This window comes from Maniola hyperantus, chromosome 7, assembly GCF_902806685.2.
Source record: "Maniola hyperantus chromosome 7, iAphHyp1.2, whole genome shotgun sequence".
Classification (NCBI taxonomy): Eukaryota; Metazoa; Arthropoda; class Insecta; order Lepidoptera; family Nymphalidae; genus Maniola; species Maniola hyperantus.
The window spans coordinates 7,568,951-7,592,843 of NC_048542.1; the positions used below are offsets into that span (position 1 = coordinate 7,568,951).

At 36.2% G+C, this 23,893-nt stretch overlaps 1 protein-coding gene and 1 long non-coding RNA gene across 3 annotated transcripts; one reads left to right on the forward strand and one right to left on the reverse strand.

The window, feature by feature from the left end:
- Window positions 1–306: 306 nt before the first annotated feature.
- On the reverse strand, window positions 307–22,970 carry LOC117983441 (facilitated trehalose transporter Tret1-like). Of its 2 annotated transcripts, none has more exons than XM_034969991.2 (12): window positions 22,914–22,970; window positions 22,312–22,562; window positions 21,277–21,386; window positions 20,585–20,704; window positions 19,415–19,570; window positions 17,688–17,855; window positions 17,250–17,382; window positions 15,136–15,365; window positions 14,317–14,511; window positions 9,784–12,435; window positions 1,178–1,305; window positions 307–316 (listed from the first exon to the last, which is right to left on the reverse strand). In XM_034969991.2, exons 2-10 carry the CDS (start codon window positions 22,373–22,375, stop codon window positions 12,160–12,162), a joined length of 1,452 nt encoding a protein of 483 aa, XP_034825882.1. In that variant the 5' UTR covers window positions 22,376–22,562; window positions 22,914–22,970; the 3' UTR covers window positions 307–316; window positions 1,178–1,305; window positions 9,784–12,159. The 2 variants fall into 2 exon arrangements, with proteins under 2 accessions (XP_034825882.1, XP_069355766.1); XM_069499665.1 differs by lacking the exon at window positions 22,914–22,970 and adding an exon at window positions 22,831–22,864.
- Window positions 4,281–8,663, forward strand: LOC138402566 (uncharacterized). The gene is made up of 2 exons (XR_011236933.1): window positions 4,281–5,466; window positions 5,865–8,663. It is a non-coding gene; the product is annotated as an uncharacterized lncRNA (long non-coding RNA).
- Window positions 22,971–23,893: the final 923 nt, after the last annotated feature.

A 23,893-nucleotide genomic window follows, 5' to 3' on the forward strand; every position in this document is an offset into this window, starting at 1 on the left:
ATATCACTCAATGAAGCAGCGATGTAGAACCAACCAGTGTCAAATAAGCTCGGCGGCTATCATTCAGTGTGACTGAATTACCGAAACACCCTGCTGCTGGCAAGTTCACGTTCACCGTTTCCCACTGTTCTGTAGTAGAATGCAGGTGAAGGAGGAACAAGGAAAGTTGAACTTCACATGATTGTAGTAGAAGCCTAATACTTAATTTATATTCACCAACTCTATTTGGGGTAAGATCCAATGGCTCAATTCCAGCGCCCTGCAATGTCGTCGTTACCGAAGAAAATGTAACCACTAATAGCGTCAAAGCCACCATCTGTAAAAACACAAATAGTACAGTCATTTGGTGCTCAAAAATGGGGTAATATGATATGCCTGGTTAAACACCTACTGTTTCCTAAGCTATTACACTGATCGCGAGCAATTTACTCTTATCCATTGAGGAGTTCTGTTCCCCATCTCCGAAATTATTCATCAGATCTGCACCAAACTAAAATGGGACCACCTCTGAAGTATGACCTATCAAAAAAAGAATCATAAAATCGTTTTTATATTTGGGGGAGAAATCGCGTTGTTACGCGATTTCTCCCCCAAATTTGTTTGTTAACATACAAAAATCATACGTTCGATTCGAGAATTGCCTGCTTTATAGGTATTAAATTAAAATTTAATTCCTATAAAGCGATTAAAAATATGCTATGCTTGGTTAAAAACCTACTATTTACAAAGCTCTTACACTTGCGAGCGATTCACTCTTATCCATTGAGGAGTTTTGTTCTCCGTCTCCGAATATATTCATCATATCTTTACCAAATTAAAATGGGGCCACCTCTTGAGTATGTACTACAAAATAATTAAAGAATGATCAAAATCGGTTTATAACTGACGGAGTAATCGCGTAACAAAGATACAAAAAAACACTCAGGCGAATTGAGAACCTCCTCCTTTTTTGAAGTCATTTAAAAAAAGAAAGTGATGAAGAAAGAATAGACTGCCCTATCAAAATGCAGCTCAAGTAGCTGGGACTAGTAAGAAGGCACGAAGGTTCTTTCTAAAACGCAGATCCCATTAAAAAGAGTTTAGAGAAATTCCAACGAGTTCTATATTTAAACCTGCTTAATCTACACTTACCTACCGTACCTATTACACACGTTTAATACAAGTTCATTGAACTCACCTTAATTTTTCCAAATCAAGTTCCGAACCGTGTTCGTTGATCTGATTCCTTAAACTTGAAACACGAGCGTCTTATTCGGATCATCTATCTTGACGCACTGAACGCATGACCTCATATTAAAAAAAGACCTGGAAAGTTTAATACAAAAAAAGCAGCTTAAGTATTCAAGTGGAAATCATCAACATTTATAAAAACGAAAAACTCTGACTCACTGACTGACTCATCGATTCCCGACTTTTTAGTGGAGACCATCAGGCATCAATAGATAGGTAAAAAAAACAAAAATATAATAGAATATATTACGTATCCAAGAGTTAATGTAGTTCTATAATAATATTTTTTGGGGCCGGTGCCAACTAGCCGCACGAACCGTCTACAGACCTACTCATACTCATTTTTTGTGACTCCACACTGGCACCGACTCCAAAAAATATTATTAAAGAGCTACATTAACTCTTGGATTAAAAATTCTTAAAACTACTTATTTTATTATTTGGTAACAACGTCGTCAAAAAGTCCGCCCCTGGTTGCGCCAGGGCCAAAGGTGCCCATCAAGCTGGCAGCAATGCCACGCTCAATGGCGATGGACAATCTTGGATACATAATACCTATATCAGTACCCATATTTATATTATGAATGTGAAAGTGTGTTTGTTTGTTGGTTTGTCCTTCAATCACGTCACAACAGAGCAACGGATCAACGTGATTTTTGCATGGATATAGTTAAAGACCTGGAGAGTGACTTTTTATCCCGAGAAATCAAAGAGTTCCCACAGGATTTTTAAAAAGCTAAATCCACGCGTACGAAGTCGCGGGCATGAGCAAGTTCGGTAATAAATTAAATTATTTTTTAGTGTTTGTGGTTATTGAATATTCATTTTGGCATAATTGAAGGAAAAAACAATAAAGTTTTCTAATCCATACTAATCTATACATATTAAAAATGCGAAAATGTGCCTTTCAGTTTGTCTGTCTGTCTATGTGTCTGTCTGTCTGTCTGTCTGTCTGCTAGCCTTTCACATCCCATCCGTTCAACCGATTTTAACGAAATTTGGTATAGAGATAGCTTGCATCCCGAGAAAGAACATATGCTATGCTACTTTTTATCCCGGAAAATCAAAGAGCTCCCACGGGATTTTTAAAAACCTAAATCCTCGCGGTCGAAGTCGCTAGTTGATATTATTAAGAAGTGATGTATAGGTAGGTACTACATAATAACGACCTTATTAATATTACATCGTTTATTTTTACTGTATCGCTATTTATCAAAATGACCCCTAATCAATGACCCACGATTGCATTCATTCGCGGAATTCCAGAGACAAGCAAGTCTACTTACGGATGTAAGTTACACTAGCATTAGGTATATTGGTGTCTATTGTTATTTTAATTAATCATACGTATTATTATTTCACTTGAAATTGAGTAACATAGGCTGAGCAAGTAATTACCCACCACAAAAAAAAAAATCTGCGTAATAATATTTCAAAACCTCATTAACTCACTCCGAAGGTCAACGGTTCAAACCCCACCCGTTGCACTACAATTGTCGTACCTACTCCTAGCACAAGCTCGCTTAGTTGGTGGGGAAAGGGGAATATTAGTCATGATTAATATGACTAACTTTATTTATTACCTACCTACTAGCGACCGCCCGTGACTTCCTGTAAGAATTTCCAAAAATTCAGCCTTATACCTTGTCTACAAGGTCACTTACTGTCTATGAACTCCCAACCTAAATGGTAGGGTGTTGATAGACAGTAAGTGAGTCAACCTTTTCTTTAATATACAGTGGTTTTTTTTTAACTTGCACAGCATGATGAAATCCGCAACCATAGAAGATACAGGAAAACTGTCTTTGGAACCATGTGCTCTTTTTTAACCGACTTCAAAAAAAGGAGGAGGTTCTCAATTCGTCCGAATCTTTTTTTTTTTTTTTTTTGTTTTAACCGACTTCAAAAAAAGGAGGAGGTTCTCAAATCTTTTTTTTTTTTTTTTTTTTTTTTTTTTTTTTTTTTTTTTTTTTTTTTTTTTTTTTTATGTATGTTCCCCGATTACTCAAAGACGCCTGGACCGATTTTGAAAATTCTTTTTTTGTTTGAAAGGGTATACTTCAAAGTTGGTCCCATTTAAATTTGGTGAAGATCTGATGAACATCTTCGAAGATAGATACTGGAACTCCTCAACGGATAAGAGTAAATTGCTCGCGATCAGTGTAATAGCTTAGTAAACAGTAGATTTTTAACCAGTCATAGCATAATTCCATGGGGCCACTAAAAATTGTGAAATAAAAAATTTTTACAAAAAAAATAAAAACCGACTTCGATACACAAACACTAAAAATTGAAAAATAATTTAATTTATTACCGAATATATTATGTATACAAGAGTTAATATAGTTCCATAATAATATTTTTTGGGGTCGGTGCCAATGAGGTGCCATTGTGGAGTCTCATAAAAATATGAAGTCTAGACGATTCGCGCAGCTAAAGCTAATTGGCACCGGCACCAAAAAGTATTATTATGGAACTATATTAACTCTTGTATACATAATATATTCGGTAATAAATTAAATTATTTTTCAATTTTTAGTGTTTGTGTATCGAAGTCGGTTTTTATTTTTTTTGTAATTGTAAAAACAATTTTGGCGTAGTCAGTTTTTGGATCAAGCGTGAGTTGTCCATAAAAATAAACAAAATTGACATTTTTTTAAATGCTAATCATAATCATTTTCAGTTTCACTTCCACTCAGTTTCATGTAAGGACAGCAGAAGTTGGTCAAATTGAAGTAAATATTTTTTCATACATTAGAAGGATGCAATGTACTAAATTAATATACCTAATAGTACCTGCCTACTAAATTCAATTAAATGGGTTGCCTGGAAGAGATCACTGCAGTGATAAGGTCGCCCTTTATTTTTAAGTAAGTATATCCTGTATTTTATATTCTTGTGATAGTATTAAGCAATAAAGATATTTAAATTAAATTAAATTAATTGTTAATCAATTAATTAAAACTAAAATAGTTCCAAAATATTGCATTTCTACTTTATATCTCCAAAAAATATTATTAAAGAACTACATTAACACTTGGATTGTTGGAAAATGAATGTATCCATTCTTATTTTGAACGCATTCTTGCCATAGACAAGCTTAATACAAATGACATTTGACTTTTGGTTTGGACTCTCTCTTGTCTCTGGCCGCCATTCGTTTTACACGTAGCTTTTTGTATTCCTCATTGTTAAATAATTAATTAACTAATTATAATGTGATTCTTATATTAAATTAGTGGCTCGACTGCTTTGAAGCATTTCTGTTTTTCTTTCTTCCAAAATCACGCGTCACACTACGCATATCTGCCCTCTGCTGAACAGGTTAAGTGCCCAAGCTGTAATTTGGAAGAGGACAAAATGGCGTCCAACCATTCCAACTCTAGCAACATAATTTCAATTGAAAAACTAGAAGGTATTTCCAATTGGGTAAACTGGAAGTTTGCCATCAAAATGTTACTCACTCTTGACGGATTGTGGAACTGTGTCGAGGGCACCGACCCCGACTTAGCACGCGACGGTCGCGCGCTTGCTCGCATCTGTTTAACGATTCAACCTAACCTATATCAGCTCGTTCGAGATGTTACGACCGCGAAAGATGCCTGGAAAAGATTGTCAGACACCTTCGAAGATAAAGGTTTGTACAGAAGAGTACTTCTACTGCGACAATTACATCGTGTAGAATATAGCAACTTTTCAAATATGTCTGATTACATTGAAGGCGTCATGAAGTTAGTCGCACAGTTATCCGATATTGGGAAAGTCATTGACGACGAAGAGATAGCTGAGATATTATTGTCGGGTCTGCCTGAGGACTTCAATGTTCTTGTTTCAAGTCTTGAGACTGCGAGCTTGACGAAGTCACTCTCAAGTGAAGTTGTTCGCACTCGCTTACTTCAAGAGGATCATAGGCGTAATAATAATTGCAATACTGAGAACTTAGCTTATGAAGCCAACAATAGAAAGAGAACTAACAAGCTTGTTTGTACTTACTGCAAAAAGACTAATCACACAGCTAGTCGATGTTTCAAGAAAAAACGTGATGATGTGAAGAAAAGGGAAGAAGATCAACATACATTGTATGCAGCTGCGTACTCCACTTCCCATCTAAACGAGTTCATCATTGACAGCGGAGCCACTGCTCATATGTGTGCTCACTCAACATTGGTCGAGGATGCAGTGAACAAGAAGTGTACCATTTCAGTGGCCAATGGGCAAGAATTATATAGTGAAATGGTTGGTAGGACTACTCTTTCAAGTAATGTTTCTCTTAGTAATGTTTTATTTGTGCCTGATCTTTCAAATAATTTAATATCCGTCAGTGAGATTACTATTAAGGGTTATGTTGTAGTTTTCCATAAGAATTGTTGTATCGTATATAGTGATTGTAAAATCACAGGCAACCAGGTTTTAACTGCTAATAAAACTAATGGGTTATATAAATTTAAGTTGCAAGATCGGTCCGACCCTATAGTAGGTCATTCTATGTCCCTTCAGTCTAGGCAGGGAACCATGAGTGCCAATGCTGCAGCTTGTGTGTCCATGAGTGTGACACACAGCGTTTAGGTCACCTGAATTTTAAAGGTATGTACATACTTGGTGGTGGGAATCAGTGTGTTGGTGTTGTTTTTCAGTGTGAAGATAACGTACCAGGCAGCGGCGTCTCCTGGCTTACTGGGAAGATGATTAAGTCATCGTTTCCTACGTCAAGTGCTGGACGTGCTGCTAATCCACTAGATCTGATCCACAGTGATGTATGCGGCCCGATTCAAGTGAGCAGTTGGGGAGGAGCCTGCTACTTGCTGACTTTGGATATCTTATGAAGAATAAATCGGAAGTAAGTGCCCATTTTATTAATTTTATAAATGTAGTTAATGAACAAACTGGTTTGCAAATTAAAGTTTTACGTACTGACAATCTTAGTATGGAATGTTGTAATAATAATTTATCCAATTACCTTTAGGAAGGCATTATTCACAAGACCTCCGTGCCTTATTGCCCTCATCAAAATGGGTTTGCTGAGCGTGTTAATCGTACAGTTTTTTGTGAAAGCTATGGCCTTTTTTACAGGATTCGTGTCTGTGTGAATGTTATTGGGACAAGCTGTTAGGATGGCTATTTATTTAAACAATATGTCTCCGATGAGTGCACTATCAGATAGAATACCTGAATCTGAGTGGACCGGATCTGTATTGATCTTCGTCACCTCTGTGTTTTTGGCTGTATAGCTTATTTACTTGTACCTGACGAAAAACGGCGCAAGCTTTATGCTAAGGCGAAGGAGTATGTATTTGTAGGATATTGTGAAACGTGCAAGGGCTATCGTCTGGTCGACCCGCTAGATCCTAAAAAGGTTATTTATTGTAGAAATGTTGTTTTTCTTGAGGATAAATTATATGCAAAGGATGCCAATATGCTGAAAGCTTATAGCAGATGAGCCAATTTTAATGTTTTTGTCAATTTTATCAATAATGACAATTTTATGAATAATGATAACATTACATAATATGAGGATAATTGTATAAGTGATACCTGTGATATTAGCTGTGATAATAGTTTTAATAATAATGAAAATTTAAGAAATAGTATTATTAATAATGACCAGTCTAATAAGTATGTTTCGGTTACAGATGTGACTGCAAGCGAAGATTCTACTGAGGATGTCGATGATGAGGCTGAGGTGCTATCTGGCACTGGGACCACGCTGTCGCCCTCTTTATCCTCGAGGAGGAGAGCAGATTACGTCGGAAGTGTTTGATGTGTCTATCTCTCGCCCTATATGGAGTACCCGAGGTATTTGTAGACTTCCAGTGCTGTCACCACTGTCGGATGTGTACCGTACTGTACGTGAAGACTTTACTGAGGATGTCGATGATGAGGCTGAGGTGCTCTCTGGCACTAGGACCACGCTGTCGCCCTCTTTGTCTCGAGGAGCAGAGCGGATTACGTCGGAAGTGTTCGACGCGTCCATCTCGCTCCGTACGGATTACCCGAGGTATTGTACCTGAGCGTTTTAAAGATTATCACTTATCTTCATTATTAGCTGGTGTAAGTATATCGGATGAGCCTTAATTCTCCTGAGAAGGATGAATGACATAGAGCAATTAGATGTAAGTATGACTATGATTAAAAAGTCTGGGACTTCGTAGATCGTCCTAGGAATGTAAATGTAGTCAAAGACGAATGTCTTTTTAAAGAAAAAGTTTGATGCAACGGGTAGATTCATGAAGTTCAAAGCTAAACTAGTTGCCTGTGGTTATAGCCAAATAGAAGGCATTGACTATGCCTATACTTTTGTACCTGTTGTTAGGCATTCAACTTTGTTTTTTTCTTTTTGATCAGTTTGATTATATAAAGTGTTTACTATATAAGTTCAACATATGCGTGAATGTAAGCATGTAGCCACACCTTTGCCTGTCGGCTGCAAGCTAGATAAGTCGGAGAAATGTACTTTAGAAAATGATGAATATAAGTATAGAGAACTGGTAGGTTCGCTTATGTATATTTTGTCTGTATGTACTCGTCCGGATATATCGTATGCCTGCAGTCAGCTGAGTCAGTATAGTACGTGTTTTGATGCGTGTCATTGGCGCGCTGCTAAGCGAGTACTTAGATACTTGGCGGGAACAATTAGTTTGGTTCTTTTCTTTAAAAAAACCAATAATTGGAATAATTGGCCTTCGCAGACGCCGATTGGGAGAATGACTTATCTGACCGCGAGTCATATACTGGCTTTGTCATAAAACTTGGTGAAGATGTTATCAATTGGTAGGCTATAAAATAATGATGCACTGCCTTGTCCAGCACTGAAGCTGAATATTTTGCAATCAGAGATGTGTGCAAGGACGTCAGTTTTGTTAACAATTTCTTATCTGAAATTTTTGACAAACGCTTTGATGTCACTGTAAACAATGATAATCAAAGTGCATAAAAATTGTTGCTACATAAATTTAATACATGAAGGAAAAATAAATGTAAAATGTAAGTCAACTGATCAAATGATTGCTGATGTTTTTACCAAGCCATTGTGTTCACAGAAGCATCGCAACTTTGTAAAATGTTTTAAATTGAAATGTTGTGATTAAATTGGTAGACTAATGTTTTGACTATGACACAAGTTGTATTTTGTTTTTAATGTTTATGACTAATGTAAAACTTGTGCTGTTATGTAATATTAGTTAGCCTAGATGCTTTTCTTGACAAGAATGAGGAGCAGTGTTGGAAAATGAATGTATCCATTCTTATTTTGAACGCATTCTTGCCATAGACAAGCTTAATACAAATGACATTTGACTTTTGGTTTGGACTCTCTCTTGTCTCTGGCCGCCATTCGTTTTACACGTAGCTTTTTGTATTCCTCATTGTTAAATAATTAATTAACTAATTATAATGTGATTCTTATATTAAATTAGTGGCTCGACTGCTTTGAAGCATTTCTGTTTTTCTTTCTTCCAAAATCACGCGTCACACTACGCATATCTGCCCTCTGCTGAACATGGATTATAAAATCTTAAAACTCCTAATAAATTATTATTTGGTAACAACGTCGCGGTCCGCCCCTGGTTGCCCCAGGGCCAAAGGTTCCCATCAAGCTGGCAGCAATGCCACGCTGAATGGCGATGGACAATCTTGGATATCACTGTAGTGATAAGGTCGCCCTTTGTTTTTAAGTATATCCTGTATTTTATATTTTTGTGATAGTGTTAAGCAATAAAGATATTTAAATTTAATGAAATTAATTGTTAATCAATTAATTAAAACTAAAATAGTTCCAAAATATTGCATTTCTACTTTATATGGTTGGCACTGAACTTACTAAAATTATTATTTTCTCTTACCTACTTTTTAATACTTACATATTTTTCGCTTTTCATCTTCCACATTTTGAAATAAAATATACTTTGTTAAATTGACGAGATATATAGCGTAAAATTTAACTCCTTACGCGCCTTTTAACTTTTTGTGTCAAATTTCATGTCAAAAGTAAGGTTTTAGTCCTTATTTTAAAGGTGAACCCACCAGGTATTTGTTCTGAGGGTGAATCGTACTTTTAACATGACAGTTGACCCATAGAGTTAAAATGGCGTGTGAGGAGTCATTTTTTACGGACTACAAATGAAAAGTCTGCTTTGCTGAACCTTTTTTTAATCTATTCACTCTGACTTTCATTTTTTTATGCACTAAGTATATCTACTAATTAGTATATCATTTAATTAATCACATACACACATACACATTACGTGTCCTGATGTGACATTTATCAAAAAGTATTACAATGATTACCTATTTAAATAGCAAAATACTATTTATGTTCTAAACACTAATACAAATAAGTAGGTAGGTACACTTTACAAATTATGAATTATTTACCTATTTGTTTAAAGTCAAAACACAAGACTTGCTTGTACAGAAGCAATCAACATACTCGTAATTATAAGCGTAGGTATCTACCTAGCCTGAGAGCTAATTAAAATGAATCATAAGTAGGAACATAAGCACGAACTAGAACGTTTATTTTAGAATGTTACGTACCTACTCATAATAGGTACTTACAGTCCGTGTCTCCAGTCCTCTACTGCAATGTTAAATCTCGATGGGTGTGACTTGTGAGATAAACACAGCCCGTATTCTTAATCAAAATTTGGTACTATTCAGAGATATTTTGCACTCGGAAACAGCTTTTTATCCCGGGAAATTAAAGAGTTCTCACGGGATTTTTAAAAAGTAAATCCATGGGTATGAAATTGCGTACATTTAAACTAATACAAAGTAAAAACGCGAGCGAAGCGAACGGAAGCTTTTCAGATATTTGCAAAAAATCTGTAGGTTCCTACTAATATTATTATAAATGCGAAAGCGTGTCTGTCTATCTACCTATATGTTACCTTTTCACGGTCTAACTTTTTAACCAGGTACTATACAGAGAAAGCTTGCATCCCGGAAACATGCACAATTTTATCCCATAAAATCAATGAGTTCCTACGGGACTTTAGTAAACCTTAATGCGGACAAAGTTGCGGGCATCAACTAATACAGAACAAAAATGTGAGCGAAGCGAGCGTGAAATTTTGTGATATGTAAACAAACAGATTGGTAAATTCTAGAAGTAATAATGAGCCGTTTCAAAAATAATAGGTGCCTTGCCTTATTCAATTCAATCATTCAATTCAATTATTTTGAAATACATAATTTATTTAAAATACCTAATTAAGTTTATTCCTCGTTATTCACTCATACAAATTCAATGAATGTGTATTCGAAATATAACATTTTTGACGTTATTCTCATGGACTATAATCGCAGTGATTGTTATAAGTGACCTTCTCATCAGATTCAAGAAAACCAGTTCGCCCCTGCGAGAATATCGCATCATTTTGATCTCCATTCAACGTGTATACAGTTCCTATTCTCGTATGTAACGTGTTCAATATACCTACACACACATGTGCTATGTGCGTGTATGTGTATTGAACACCCGTAGGTATACGAGTCTTAATTGGCACTACCACATGAGTAGGTTCTCTTTCTGTAAGCGCTCGTGCCTGGTTCTTCATGGTAGACATAACATTAGGTAGGTAAGTAGGAATTAAGATAGCCGCAGGCGATGTCTATGAAATAAGAATTCGGAAGTGAGGACTTCCACCTGGAGGAGGAGGAGGAGGAGGAGGAGGTAGAAGTAGTCATAGGTAGAGCACATAGATCTAAAGACCGAAAAATGTTGCATTCTGGTCCCAACTCCCATCCCAAGGTGCTGGGATGGCGCAGCCACTAAGTATATAGGTGGATAGACGATCTCAAGCGAGCTGCTGGGCACCACTGGACATGGAAAAACCTTACTTATGTCTTGAAGTGAAAATTTACATACTATACGTTTACCTAAGTACTAGGTACCTACTTCACTATACCTACTCTAGATTTCTTAAAAAAATTGGCTGTCAGTAGGGACTGCCGACTGTACCGAAGTGAAATCTTTAAACTATGAAATATCAAATAATAATAGTATTTTTTGATTTTTCAAACTAATTTCAGTACCTACCTACTGTATGATTTTACTACTATCGCACAGTACTAGTTCAAATCTGACCTAGGTATACTAAATCTGCACTTCCCCGCTGTCTTCTTAAAACTTTTGCACTAAAAGATGTTGGTATTAGGTACAAAAACTTTGATCGCTTCAGGCCATCAGGGAAAGGACCCTGGTTAGATGGCAAGAGGAATGGGACCAGTCCACAAATGGACGATGGACGCATAGGCTGATTAAAAATGTAAAGAGTTGGGTATCCAGGAAACACGGAATACTGACGTTTTGAATGACACACTGTTTCACAGGACATGTGGTGTTTATGCAGTAGCGCATAAAAAAAGAGAGCAGCAAATGTATGTACTGCATAGAACCGAGAGACGATGCAGATCATAGTTTCGTTGTCCTCAGTTTGAGGAAGAAAGAAGGAATGTCGCGGCTGAGCTGGGAGGAGAGTTTGGAGTGGAGAGCCTATGCTGGAAGAGTTAAGTACAATGCTGGAAGAGAAAAGGAAGTGGCTGTTAGTTCAGAAATATATGAAAGCCATAATGGAAAGTATGGAGAAAGATGAAAGAGGAGAAAGTTGAGTTAGACCGCGGCAGTAATGGTAGGCCAACAAGGCGGGAACATTATTGCTTAGAGAAAGGAGGGGTTTTTAGTCGGTATGAGCCCGGCACTATGTCCATGAGGATTTTCCCCTCCTAAGCGAAAAAAATTATCGTTGGATTGGATGGAATAGACGCTATTCTCGATTTCTCTTTTAATACAAACTTACAACCTTTACAACTTTCTTTACATTAAATAAATAAAAAATGAAGAAACAATTGAGTTAGTTCTCTATACCTAGTTAACCTTTAGTTGGTTACGCGCTTAATTTATAATATGATTTAACTCATTTATTATTGAAATTAAAATCTTGTAATTTCTTCTTTAATTTCTGTAGCTTCTTTTTCTTCAGTTGTCTTATTTTTCTTCAGGTCTTTATAAATATCTTCAAGACATCTAGCCTTCGTTTCTGGTATGACTATTATGACGTATGCTGCTGTATTTAGGCAGACGAGTCCGAAAAAGAAAAATGATACGTGTATACCTACAGCTTTCGCTAAGGGCTTGAAGAATAGCAGTTGAAGGAAATCCGATACAGAAGCAATAGCCATTGTAACTCCCATTACAATGCCACGATACTGAAATAAGGAAAAAATGTTCAGATAAACTTTACAACTTTTGAATAGTCAAATAATTAATCTAACACTATTTGGTCTGAAATCTGAATATCGTTCCTCCCGGAACTCAAAAATTCATAGGTTAATCATTCTAGGGTTCCGTACCTACCTGAAGGTTGCCAAGGAGACCCTATTACTGAGCATCCGCTGTCCTTCCGTCTGTTTGCCCGTCTGTCTATCTGTCAGGGGGCTGTATCTCTCAGAACTCATGAACCGTAATAGGTAGAGAGTAGAAATTTTCAGAGTGCGTATTTCTATTGTCGCTGTATTCCACAAATAATAAAAATTTCAAAAGGGTCACCATGCAAATTGAAATAAAATTAAAATTGTTATTTCTTGTACGATGGTATGAAAACCTTCGAGTGCAAGTCCGACTCACACTTGACCGGTTTTATTAATATTTTTATAACGCGCGTTGTAATTTTGAGTTAGGTAAATCCATACTACATACACGCGGTCGAAGTCGCGGGTATCAGCTAGTGTGTTCTAAATGTGAGTGTCTGGTATTTATTCTCTTCAAAGTGCAACTTTACTGAACCGGTCGGTCTAAGATCTTGATTCTTGATGCAGGTGTTTTGCACATAGAAAACTTACATGGCGCAGACCAACACAGCGTCCTTTCGAATCCGGAAAAACGTGTGCTTCTTATTTCCTACCGTGTTTCGGAAGAAGCCACGGTAAAAGCTATTTATGATAAGATAAAGTTGAAAATTAAAACCCTACTCGTCTTAATAAACGCTGAAACATTATAGTAAAATTAGGTTTCTGTCGTTTGGTATATTTTAAAAGTATACTATATTCATATTTATGAAGTCAGTATTATTTCTTCTTTCATTTGACAAAAAAATTACTAACTTTTTTGGATGAAACATCCGTCAGATCGATTTTGTTCTTATAAAATGTAGCCTATGTCACCTGGACCATAACAACTAATCAATTGACATCATTCATCAAAATCGGCCCAGTAGGTTAGGCGCTACAGTGGAACACACATAGACACAAAATACATACAAACATACATAGTCTGCCAAAATCATAACCCTTCCTTTTGACTTTGCCGTAGTCGGGTAAAAACATCATCATTAAATTACTTACATCCAATTGTATCAATCAAGCTATTTACATACAGCTACTCGAACTTACTACAAGTGCCAAAACAAATAAAGTCAATAATTCATAGTCTTTGAACAAACGTCATATTATATGGTCATTGGTATGTCAGTTATTTAACCAACACAATCCGCAGAATTAGCAGACTCATGTTATTTTATACCTATTAAATATCATATTTTGTGATTACCTATGTGTTAATAGTAGTACCTATACAATATAATGTCTTTGTTTAACATAATATGCCTACGTAGCTACCTAACTACAATTAATAAGTATTGTAAATTCTAAAAATTACTGTAAACATTTTCTGACGAGGAAAAATAATACATTGTTTTCAGGAATAAATGTAGATTTAAAGCATTATAAAGATACATATTCCATTACCTAACACGCCATTATTTATTGTGCATGGTGAATATGTAAGTATTTTACTTATCAAAGAATGATGCGTAATGGTGCAAACACATTACCGTGTCGTGTCGTGTGGCAGTGATGGACCAATTGGAACTCGCCGCCAGTGTCACGACACTTAGCACCTAGTTGAATATCGTTGCATCATCAAGTAATTTTTTCCTAATGTTCCGACGTATATTAAAAACAATTAGTGCGTGTGATTTCGTTAAATTAAATGTAAGACCACAATCACCTGTCACATCGTGACACATCACAATATAATTTGTTCTTCCAATAACACCTCTCAACCATTGTTATTCCTAATAATTTAATTACCTTATATGAAAATATTTCGCTAGCGAGTACAATAGAAATGGGCTGAAGTCCTGACGCATCGCAGAAAATGCAAATACACAGAGTCATCAATGGCAGCCAAGAAGGAGCCTGGATTTCATAGTTGCGTAGCAGGAACCAGGATCCGAGCAAACACATGCTCAGCCCAGACACCAATGAGGTTACGAAGAGTAGTGGCTGAAAGCGTTAAAGAACAATTAGAAGGCTATTGAAATTGGCAGTGAAAAAATGTGGCAGAGTTTGAATAAGACCAAAGAACTAGAACAATTTAAAAAATATGTGAGTTTGCAGAATGTCGTACCCGCCGTCTCTAAAGACATTCAAAAAAGTAATAGGTACATACTTAATAATAAGTATCTACCCATGTGTGACTATTTGGCCATTATTAACACATATAATTTTTTTTCTACCTGTCTATTTTTCCGGGTTCTTCTTTGTGGTTTTCTTATAGCACACGTAAATGGAAAAACCAGAAAACCGTGAATTTGTGGTTACATCACAAAAATAATTAAAATGTGTTTTAGTATTTTTAACTTACAAAATAAGATTACTACCTATACCAATTGGGATATCATATTAAACCTGTACATTCTAAAACAGATTTTATTTCTTTTATGCATAATAGTTTTGGATTTATCGTGCAAAATGTCGAAAAAATATGACTGTTAGGGAACCCTCGGTGCGCGAGTCTGACTTGCGCACTAAGGGTTGGCCGGTTTTTTTTCTAATTGCTTTCTGTCACGTCACGACACACCACAACAACTAAATCAACAACACTTTTACAACAAAGTAGGTACCTACCTTTCTCCCACATCTTTCCACAACACTGGACGCAAGTATAGAGCCGACCACTTGAACAACTCCAAGAAGCATGGCCTGTTGATTCGGAGTAAGAACTAATACTTTATCCTTCGAAGCCAATGTGAAGATCTCTCCAGCGAAGTTGAGGACTGGTATTGCACCACAAACCTCCCTAGCTAGAGTTACTACCAGCGCTATTTGAAAGGCCTTGAGGAGAATCTTATCGGTGACTGCAAGTAAGAAAACAGAATGTTATTATTATTAATCATCGGTTTAAGATAAGAAAAACATCTTAAATATTTCTGTCTTTAACCAATATTTACCAGCTTTTCCCACGACTTCATTCACTTAGCTACCTAACTTATAGCCTACTAGATGATGCCCGTAAAATAAACAAATCCTCCATTTTTTTCGTCGTCGTCGGTCGTGCAAATCTGCGGGCTAACATAAATTGCCTGCTGGAGATCATTTCAGTGACAAGGTAGTTTTTTGTGGGCTCTTCTCAGACCTGGGCGCGTTTGGAACCCTCGTAGCTTTAGTTTTAAGTTTGCGTAATAATTATCACCACTATATTATCTTACAAATCTAACACCATACCAGACCATCAATACGAGTAATTTATTACCTATTTTGAATAAATCATTTGACTTTGACTTTGACTTTATCATCTATTTGGTACAGAGATAGCGTGCATCTTGGAGACGGATAGGGACTGAATCTACTTTTTATCTCGGAAAATGTTTTTTCGCTTAAAAATCCCAATGTTTGTTTAAGTTCAAACCAGAAATATACGTAGATATCTAGTGTTTAAACAAAATTTATCACTCTATAATAGTAAAAATCACATAGATCAAATTAAATATTATTTGCCCGCTAAAACAAAACAATTTAAGTAAGATATGCAATTGCAACTGTGATGGTAGTTTTTGGTGATAATAAATTAGACTTATCTTTACTTAAGTAGGTGTATACCTGCTTATTCATTATTGTTTAAATGCTTCATTTTGTTTGGTTAAAGAGCACTAATTACCTATATTATTTGTTATCGCATCTTTTCCACAAGATAAAATTAAATGACAAAAGGACAAAATACTGTTTCACCTTTTTGTTTCACGTAAGGTCAGTCAATTTAACAAACAATTAATGACTATAGTACGCGACAGGTCGACATGGACATCGGGGAGGAAACGCCCCGCACATCCACACAGCCCCCGCGCTTACCCGGTGCGGGCGACGTGCGGGGCGTCCCCCCGCCTCATACCCTGATTGCCATCTCGACCTGTCGCGGACTATACTCGTACCTCTGTCCTCTATGTATCAAAAAATCATTTGGCGTTTTCACGGCCCATTTCGATGAAATTTGGTACAGGGACAGCTTGCATTCCGGGGATGGTGTCCTGAGCTTTTTGTCCCGTAAAATAAGAGTTCCCACGGGTTAATCAATATAAGATTAAATGACATAAATACTAGTACTGTTTCACCTTCATCTAAGGTCAGTCAATTTAACAAACAATTTAATAAGCGACTTCTTCGTACCTACTTATATGTTTAACATCCTGCGGGAACCATGAGTTTTAACTGGATAGAAAGTAGCCTTTGTGTTAATTTAGAGTACAATAATTATTTATTTAAATTCATCCAGTAGTTTTTGCGTGAAAGAGTAACCAACACACACACACATTGGTATAATATAGTATACAAATATATATATCGCCTCAAAGTGTGATTTGTCTAGGTAATAATATATTGTATGTTTTTTCATAAATTGCTCCTTATAAAAAAACACAACTTACCTAAAACTATTATGTAAGTACCTGTGATATTCACCTGGTAAATCTACCTACCTGGCACATCTTTTTTAAATATACTGAGTGCCTAATCACTACCCATATTATAAATGCGAAAGTGTGTAATGATATTGTTTGTTGGTTTATTGGTTTGGCCTTCAATCACGTCGCAACGGAGCAACGAATCGACGTGGTTTTTTGCATGAGTATAGTGACATAGGCTACTATTTATCCCGAAAAATCAAAGAGGTCCCACAGGATTTTTATAAACCTAAATCCACGCGAACGAAGTCGCGGGCATCAGCTAGTAATATTATACATACTTACAAATACTTTTAAGCAAAAATCGATTAGGGCCTTTATCTTTATTCTGTTCTTTCTTAATAAAGTCGATTTCTTCTTGAACTTTCATATCAGATATCGATCTACAACGAAGCCATGCCAGAGCTTTTGTGGCGTCCTAAAAATTAAAGAATGTTAAATAAAATACTTCTTACAATAAAAAAACCGGCCAAGTGCGAGTCAGACTCGCCCACTGAGGGTTCCGTACTACAATCGTATTTTATCGACATTTTGTACGAGAAATCAAAAACTATTATGTATAAAAATAAATAAAAATCTGTTTTAGAATGTACAGGTAAAATGTGTTGTGCAAAATGTCGAAAGAATACGACAGTAGTACGGAACACTCGGTGTACTGAGCACTCTGACTCGCACTTGGCCGGTTTTTCATACCTATAGATTCCTGCATGAAAAAAAACTCACTTCAATTCTACCTTTCTTCACAAGGTAAGACGGCGAGTCGGGCATAAACACAAACACTATCATGTGAATGGTCGGCAAAGACAAGCAGACCCAGAGTATTGTTCTATAGCTTAACATATCGCCTATAATGTAGAGAAAAAGGTTTCCTGTCGTTTGAAATAAAACTACCTGCAAAAATAAGCAAATCATTAGTTAATATATGATTAAAAATTCAGTTTAATTAATGTAATGGGATACCCCGGGATATAACAACGTTAGTTTATGTTGACGCAATAACCGACACACGTGTCGGATATTTTGTATAAAGAATATATACAAAATTTCAAAAATTACGAAGTTATAAGCTCGTTGTGTTCTCGACACGCGTACAAAATATAAATACAACATATTATTGTACCCCAAAATAACTGCTACACTTTTTCAAAAAGCGTAAGCGTAGCATTTGGTGTCAAAATTTTTAATCATTTGCCACTCAATATTAAAAAAACAGAAGGCAATATGTTTAAAAATAAATTAAGAAATTGTTTAATTAGTAAGGCCTTTATAATATTAATGAGAATTTTTGTGAAATTTATTGATGTAAGTATAGTATGTAGGTAGATAGTGTTTTTTAGTTTAGTAAACAAAATAGTTAAAAATTGTATTATTTAAAAAATATTGTAACCAGTATTGCACGCCACAAAGTGGCAAACTGTTAAAACTTTATAACAAGTATAACACCTAATGTACGTACACAGTTAATGCAATAAAATTTATTCTATTCTATTCTATTCGAAAAACATAGTGACCCCAAGCAACTAGCAAGCGGCTACCGTCAGTGGTGTGCGCTCCACCTTGCGCGGCTCGAATCAGCTGGTGCATGCGGTCATTCAACTAGGTGTTGAAACTGACAGGATTTTTTAGTCAAAATGTAACCCGCAGTAAAAATGATGCAAGCGATTCTGTTACTGATTCTGAACAAACTACTTTCAGGTTTTGAGTACCTACTTATACTAACTAACGTTTTATATCTGCAGTTAAATTATCACTTAGAAATTCAACATCATAATAATATGATCATGAATGTATAAAATTCATAATTTTGATCTAGGATACTTTCACATTTAGGCACCGCATTCTATTTACGAAGAATAAAATAGCCTTGGCTGATTGCATTTCAGGCAAACATGACTTTTTCAGTTGGTACTTTAAGTATGTAACCATAAATTTTATAATAAACTGTATTAGTTAATCAACTGATGATGTACCTATGTGTAAATTGCGACTTCATCATCATCATCATCATCATCATCAACAACAGATAGACGTCCACAGCCGGACAAAGGTCTCTTGTAGGGACTCCATGTGATCGGTTACTCTAGTTCTTCTACGGATCTCCTCATTTCTGATTTGATCACGCAGAGAAACTCCAAGAATAGCTCTCTCCATAGCCCGCTGAGTGACTCTGAGCTTTCTTATGAGGCCCATATTTAATTGCGACTTGCAGTGATATGTATTTGCGTTAAAGTAAATATTGATAAAAGTGATTTTGCCTTTTGTGAAGTGATAGAAACCAAACGGATATGGGTTTAATAAAAACTGCCATACCTCTTGCAGGTTAGCCCGCTTCCATCTTAGACTGCATTATCACTTACCACCAGGTGAGATTGCAGTCATGGGCTAGGGCAGATACAAATCTGAATAAAAATAAAAATGCTGCAGACAGCAGAAATGTACTAGAGACTTACCAAACAACCCAACGCACCCCTGATGCTGTCATCGCTGATCTCCTTGGTATAGATCGGACAAACCACAAAGCAGCCTGCCATCGTCACGCCTACCAACGCTCTAGCGAAGATTAGAGCCCATGTCTCGAAGGAGCACAGCAAAATTATCCAGCTTATCTGTATAGAATTAATAATTATTTTAGGTTTTTTTTAAAAAAAAAATAAGTGGGTGCGATCCCAGGGGACGCGGGTTCGATTCCTGCCCGTTCGCAGTTTTTGATATGTATCTATTTAAAGTTATTTAGAAATTCCTTGAAGTGTAGGTAAAACACTATAAAAATTATAAAATATTTTAGGTATTAGGTATTATTTATTATTTAAGGTATTAATTTATCATGATCAACCACTACTAAGCACAGGTCTCGTATCGGAATGAGAATGGTTTATAGGTCATAATCCGCCACGCTAAAACCAAGACGTGATGTACAGATCGGAACTGAAAGTGATTCACTGTTTACAAAAGCGGGTAATTTACATAAACCTAATTAGATTTTTATTGTTATTGTTTCCTAGTTCCTACCCTCGTGCTTGTGACTCGTGCCCAACTCAATCATTAAACTAATATTTTTATGATTGATTCAGCCATCAATATGAATTTGTCTCGACCTACATAAAGTATAGGCGTTAACTTCTGTGAAGTAAAATGTAGATAGGTAGGTATGTATATTGTATAGGTAGTCCGCGACAGTTCGAGATGGCAATCGATACATGTTGCGGGGGGACGCCCGCACATCTGCACATCACCGGCGCTCACGTGCACCGGGTTAGCGCGTGGGCTGTGCGGGTGTGCGAGGCGCTCACTCCCCTATTGCCATTTCAACCTGTCGCGTACCTAAGCTACTATAGGTACTACTATACGATTTTAACGTCACCCGGACGTGGACTCACGTCTCGGTCTCGGAGGGTGCAGACCAATCAAGTCTAACCAACCATCAGTCAAACTAAGCCGTGGTCCGAGCCTCACAGGAAGCACCCTTAGGAAGACGTTGATCCCCGATCTCTCCAATTACTTTTTCGAGCCCTAGAGCTCACCCCCAGACGGAGCCTCGCGCTCGCTACCCTACCCGGTGACGCTGGCAGTAGGGCCCATAGAGCAGAGCATCACACTCAATCCGAAACTAAAAAACTTACCGCAAGAGCCATAGAGAGTAACAGCAGTGCTATCTTCCTCCCGACTTTATCCCCAATGTAAGCCATCACTAGATCGAACACTATGCATACCAAATAAGGCGCGGATGCCATGTATGACACCTAAAACAGTATTATCATTACGTGTACAGAATAAATTATTGTATAATACAAAGAAAAATCAAAATGGCGAAAGTCCGTAGGTACGCCAGGGTTCTATACAAAAATGTCCCAATGGCCAATCGTACTGTATTTTATTAAATGTCTTTGCTTAACACCCTTTACAAGATTCCGTACCCGAATGTTGCCAACGGGACCCTATTACTACTACTAGGTCTCCGTTGTTCGTCTGTCTGTCTGTCTGTCAGTATCTAATGAATCTTAATAGGTAGAGAATTTCAATATAGCTATGATAGATAGACAGACAACGAAGTGGTCCTATAAGGGTTTCTTTTTACCCAACACCTAGGACTTACTTAGGACTTGCCCCCGCCTCATTTTCTAATTAACATTTTCTAATTATCAATTTCTGTTTTAAAGAATGTAAAGTTTTTTGCTTTTCAGTTACCAATTAGGTACTATTTATTTGCAGTCGAATTTTTTAGTTTTTTTATTACGTAATTTTATTTTTCCTTGAGGTTCGCAATTCGCATCCTCGGAAAAGTAAAAAGTAAAGGTTAAAATTACTTACGTACCTCTGTATCAGTAAGGGGGACGCTCTTTGGCGAGTGATCCGACTGTAGGAGTAGGGTCATGGGAGACGTCCATCCCATGCTTGCACCATACGCCAACACCGGTAGGTTTACTAAAATAGAGTGTAATGTATCTACTTGCTATGTCAAACGTGTACTTTAAACTTTAAATTCGAGATTTTTAAACCTTAAAGGAAAAGCTAACTGACTGATTGACTGACTGATCTATAAACGCACAGCTAGAATTACTGGACGGTTAGGGCTAAGTTTTGGCCATGCAGATAGCTATTATGACGTAGACATCCACTAAGAAAGGATTTTTCAAAATTCAACCCCTGAGGGGGTAAAATAAGGGTTTGAAATTTGTGTAGGTCACGCAAACGAAAAAGCGTGGAACAACGCAGGAATGCTTATTCCCGCTGATGAATAAGCTAGTTGCTCTATAATTTTAAAAGTAGGTAATTTTAAAGTGTCTTTCAAAATAAAATTGAACAGTAGGTGTTACGGTGCGTTATGTCTAAGATGCGATTATGTTATGATAATGATAAAAAATTAAGGACCCTTGTTGATATTGTCTAGTGGGTTTGAAATCTGATTTTATCATTGTAAGTAGATTCATCAAACTGTTTAGCATTATAAGCTCTATTAGAGCTAGCGCGCACAACGGTAGGTTTCCGTTTACGGTAAAATTCAAGTTTTTTTCCCGGACCGGATTTTGATAGACTTAGATTAAAATTTACGCATTTTTAAACGCTCCGCAACTCACTGCACCGTGGTGCGCGCTAGCTCTAATATCTAATTAAATGAGTAGGTAATTCTTATTCTTGCCTGTAGGTGTAGGACGGTACGTAAGGCGGTAAGTAAATAAAGAAAAACATCGTGCAAAATCTGCGAAAATGTATCACTCTGTAAATGCATTTGCATTATCGCGATTCGCGAGATAAAATTGATAACACGTTATACAAGAGTAAGTTAGTAGTATGCTATAAGCCTTGAAAATTATTTTAATAGAATAGGTTGTAACTTGTAGGTACTTACTTAACACGGCACATATCACCTGGTTAACTTGACTTCCTTCGCGGAAAACGCCGTGAAATTTCATTTTGATTTGATCACTCCCACTATAAATTCACCAATTTCATTGATAAAAAATTTTCGTTAAAAAATTATTTATTTCATATTTAGCAACAAACCCCCATTTTGTGTCGTTACTAAGGGATTAAAGGTCAACTATCTTCCGGCTAGTTGCTCTTCTTACACAACGGTAAGCAGTTTGAACCTCTCATCACCTGTGGCAAAACAACGTTTCTTTCGTCTAATTCGTCTTCTACTTCACCTCCAAAAGGAAACGTGGCTTTGATTAAATTTCCAAATTTCCAAAAAAAAAAACTACGTCCTCAGCAAGTTCTTAAAATATATATAGTAAATAACGAATAATCCAACAAGATTTATAAAGCCTATTAATTTAATATTATATAGATATTAATAGCAAACTTAATTATTAACGATGATAGCTTTTTAATTTCGTTACAAATTAATTAAGAATAGATAATTTACCGTGAGAGGAAATGAAATGAAAATTTGTAGAATTTTCGGTAGTTTCAAAGAGAGAAAAAATACTTAGGTAAATAGGTAAGTACCTACAATATTTTAACATTAAATATTAATAAGTAAAATAAGTATAGGTACAAACACAACATTAAAAAAGTAAGTAGATCTACATGTTACGTATTATGCGTACGCGCGCGTCTGAGATCGACTACATAATAATATCATGACAGTTATCCGAATATGAATATTATCTAGGAGAAGAATCTACATAAATCATCATAATTATTATATTAGATGGGTAGGTACTATAGGCAGAGCCGGTCCTATTAACATTTTAACCTGGTGCGAGGACTAAAAATAGCGCCCCTCTAAATAAAAAAAATGTTTAAGCTGTAGCTTTATCTTCCACCAGAAAAAACAAGCATGTTTGAGAAAAATAATTTTAATGATTGTCAACTTTTATTTATTCTGTTCAAACATTACATCAATCAAATCTAATGATTATTAAGCAAAAATATAAAAATAAGTCTATATAGCTACTTTTCTAGCTTTAGCACTTGCAAATTTTTTTATCAGGTCGCAATAATTTAACCTTTCGGCAATAGCATTTTCTATCGTAAAAATGGCGCATTCAAGCCGGAATCGGGCATCAACGATAGTTTGCTCGAACGCGAACGAAATACACTAGAAAGGAACTTCTATAAACAATACTCACCTCTGGTTTTATTTCGAATGCATCACTATATAATAATCTAAGTACCGTCCCATGCCCTAACGTTTCACGGATTTTGATATTTTTGGACTTTATCATAACATAAAAATATTAAAATATGCATGATTTGCATGTTATATAACATTTTATCATAAACAAAGCCCAATATTTTCATAATTTTCATTAATTTTAGCCAATTTACGTATATAAATGAAAGTTTTGAGGTATTTTAGGAAATAGGCAAAGTTATTGCTCATATTCCTAACATTGCCTGATGCATTTGCTCCAATATTAATAATTTGATTTTATCCTGGCACAGACAAGATCTAACTGTAATCCCTAGAGAATACAACCCAA

Bases quoted from the DNA above. Each gene is read 5' to 3' on its own strand.
- LOC117983441 (XM_034969991.2), bottom strand. From the start codon at position 22,375: ATGAAATTTCACGGCGTTTTCCGCGAAGGAAGTCAAGTTAACCAGGTG. The intron at 19,571-20,584 runs GTAAGTTTTTTA...AATTCTATACAG, and splicing joins TACTCTCTATGGCTCTTGCG to ATAAGCTGGATAATTTTGCT. The intron at 14,512-15,135 runs GTAGGTACCTAC...TAACGCTTTCAG, and splicing joins TGGAAAGATGTGGGAGAAAG to CCACTACTCTTCGTAACCTC.